The 3,288-nt window shown below is 57.2% G+C and overlaps 1 protein-coding gene across 1 annotated transcript; it reads right to left on the bottom strand.

Moving 5' to 3' along the window:
* On the bottom strand, window positions 1–3,073 carry LOC133898462 (subtilisin-like protease SBT5.3). Its single transcript, XM_062339165.1, has 6 exons — window positions 2,996–3,073; window positions 2,564–2,673; window positions 2,323–2,420; window positions 2,041–2,205; window positions 1,830–1,938; window positions 1–1,753 (listed from the first exon to the last, which is right to left on the bottom strand). The coding sequence occupies exons 1-6, from the start codon at window positions 3,071–3,073 to the stop codon at window positions 1–3; spliced, it is 2,313 nt and encodes a 770-aa protein (XP_062195149.1).
* Between the last annotated feature and the right edge of the window lie 215 nt (window positions 3,074–3,288).

Raw genomic sequence — 3,288 nt, 5'->3', positions numbered from 1 at the left:
TCACGCCAAGGCGTTGACAACGACGGGGCTCCTGACATAGTGGGTCCCGTCCGACCAGACGAGCCTCCCGAACACGTAGCCCATCCCGAGCTTGTCCTTCTGCGACGTCACCGTCACATTGAACTCCTTCTCCTCGCCGGTTTTGGTGAACTCCAGCACCTTCGGCTCGACGTCCATGGTGATCCCGAACGGCGCGCGCCACGACGCACGGTACTTGGCGGGGCGCCCGACGTTCTTGAGCCGCCGCGTCACTTTCTGCGTGCCACGCAGCGACGGCACCACGATGGACGGGTAGTTGAGGTCCTCCATCCCGGGAACCTTGGCCGGGCAGGCGAACTTGCCGGCGCTGAGCCGGTTCAGGTACCGGGTGGTGAACCCCATGGAGCAGAGGAAGGTGAAATAGTCGTCGGCGGTGGCGTCGTACACGAGGCCTGGGTCGATAGCGCGGTTGGGGTGCACGTTGCCGGCACCGTACGCGAACGCGGTCGCCTCCGTCCCGTCGTGGTCGCGCATCGGCGCTCCCGTGTTGTCCTGGGTGCGCGCCGTGGTCATGATCGCGGAACGCATCGCGGCGGGGCTCCACTCCGGGCGCGCCGCCTTGAGGAGCCCGACCACGCCGGAGATGTGCGGGCAAGCCATGGACGTGCCGGACAAGATCGCGTACTCGGACCGGCGGTTGTCGGAGGAGACCTCGGTCGGGCTGACGTATTCGGTGAACGCGGCGAGGATGTCTACCCCCGGCGCGGCGATGTCTGGCTTTAGAACGTACGGCAGCGTCCCGCTGGGACCGCGAGCCGAGAAGGCCGCTATGGACGGCGAGTTCTTCACGCCGAGCTCTGTTTTGGACTGCGAGATGTTGGCCACGGGGTTCTTCGTTGACGCCATGTAGTTGTACATCGAGACGGCCTCGCTGTAGGTGATCATAGTTGCCGGTAGAACGTGTGGGTCCGCGACGATGTCGTCGCCGTCCATCCTGTCATTGGCGAGGATCATCCCGACGCCTCCGGCATTGAGCACGGTCATCCCCTTGGTCACCCGCGGGATGTCCCCACCGCGCACGCACACGACGATCTTGCCCTTCACCTTGCTGGGGTCAAGAGTGTCCATTCCACAGTTGGCGGCGTCATACGGGCTGCAGTTCACGCGACCGGCGTGCCTGGCGTCGACCATCGGGTACAGCCTGTCGGAGTGCAAGGTCGTGGACTCCAAGCTCATCCCCTTCATGTGCACGCTGTTGCCAAGCGTGACGTCGTTTGGAAAGTCCCTGTCGACGGTGCTGGCGGCGACGGTGGTGACCCAGGGAGCGGCGTTGACGACTGTGTCGTCGTAGGGCCCCGAGTTGCCGGCTGAGCAGACGACGGAGAGGCCGCGGATGGCGGCGTGAAGGGATCCAAGCGTGACGGGATCTTGGAAGAACGAGGAGACGTCGGCTAGCGGCGCGTCCTGGCCGAAGGAGACGGAGATGACGTCGGCGCCGTCATGGATGGCGGCCTCGAAGCCTGCGAGGACGTCGGCTGCCGCGCACTCGCCCGACCAGCACACCTTGTATGCCGCGATGCGCGCCCATGGCGCGCCGCCCTTGGCGGTGCCGTTGGCGTAGCCGAAGAGACTGGCGCTCGGCACGAAGCGTCCCCCTGCAGTGGAGAGCGTGTGCGTGCCGTGGCCCTCCGTGTCGCGCGTCCAGTTGCCGTCCACCGCCGCCGGGTTCATCCGCAGCATGTCCTGGTTGAAGTACTTGGCGCCGATCAGCTTCCTGCGCCGAGGCGATCCAAGTCATCAACATCAAGAAGAAACAATCGCAGAGAAGAAGCTAGTGGAGTAGTGCTTACTTGTTGCAGGGCACGCCGTACTTGACGCTGTCCCGACAGGAGCCCTTCCACCGGGCGGGCACCTCGCCCATGCCGTCGTCGGTGAAGCTGTTCGACTCCGGCCACACACCTTCCACAACAGTGCACATCCCCATTATTCAAAGCTCGTTGATCAAATAAAGAACACGCGGATCAACCGGCGACGATGAAATGAAATGTAGCATTTTCTTACCGCTGTCGAGGTTGGCGATGATCACGTCCTGGCCGAACTTGGCGTGCTTCCAGATGGAGTCGGGGAGGATCTGGCCGTCCCGCTCCAGGTTCATGAAGTCCCACGACCTCGTGGTGTGCAGCTTCAACATCTTGCTCTCCAGCACCGTCACGACGTCAGGGTGCTCTGATCAACCATCAATGGAGCATGAATCGTGAATTCTTTCCTATCTTTCTCTTTTGAGATCAAATAACGTTACACAGTAACAGATCATGGATTAGGTGCGAGTGTCTCTGTTCTTACTTGCAATCTGGTTTGCTACTCGCACCTCGAGGTGTGCCGCGAAGCCATTGATGTTCTTTGTGTAGGAGTAGAATATTGAGTTCTGCGCCATCTCCTTGCTGTTCATTCAACATTTTTTTTTGGCATGAAACAAAAATCAAAATACAGTCGTTGCTACCATTTCAGAGTAAAAGTAAAAGCAGCGGGAAAATCAACATGAGTTAATCTTGACAGTAAAATGGTGCCTACTTGAACAGATTACCTGCCAAGAACTGATCCCAGGATGTCATGGTGAGACTCCGTTGCACGGGCATACTCCTCCTCCGACTCATCATGGCTGTAGGCGTGTGCTCCGAGATACACGATGTAGGACTGTAGATTAACACAGGGGATAATTGAAATCAAGTAGGAGTACTACAATTTAGCCACTATAAACATTAGGTAGATCATAGTTAGTGTAGTTTCCCGGCAATACTACCCCAAAGCCCTGAATTATTCTACAAGGATTTTCAGGTAGCAGAAGATCAGTCCGCCAAATTTTCGAAAAAAAAAACAGTCCGCCAAAGCTAATGGAAAATTCACTAAAAGATATCTGTGTTCTAACTGGACAATGAAAATTGTTCATGGTACAAGATCTAGAAGGAGGGGGAAAAACTGATAGGATTACGATGCATTGAACTGCTCATTTGCTTGCCTTCTTGAATGCTTGGGCGAGATGCCACTCGGCCGCGCACAGGACGGCGACGAAGAGAAGCAGCCTCCTGCTCGCCATCTTGGGTGTCCTGCACTCGTCACCTCCAATGGTGTGACTGCGCGATCTGCTCTGCAGGTATAATAAGCATCGTGGATGATTTTTGACGCAGAGTTTCATGGTCTAAATTTGGTTAGCTTTGACAGCGAGCAATAAATCGGATCACCAAGAGAAAGTTTCAACACCGGACTGAGCTAGTAACAAGGGAGTACGGCTTATTCGTTTCTATGCGTCCG

The sequence above is a fragment of the Phragmites australis genome, chromosome 18 (assembly GCF_958298935.1).
Source record: "Phragmites australis chromosome 18, lpPhrAust1.1, whole genome shotgun sequence".
Classification (NCBI taxonomy): Eukaryota; Viridiplantae; Streptophyta; class Magnoliopsida; order Poales; family Poaceae; genus Phragmites; species Phragmites australis.
Note: the sequence above shows the minus strand (reverse complement) of the source record. Positions and strands in the feature narration are given on the sequence as shown.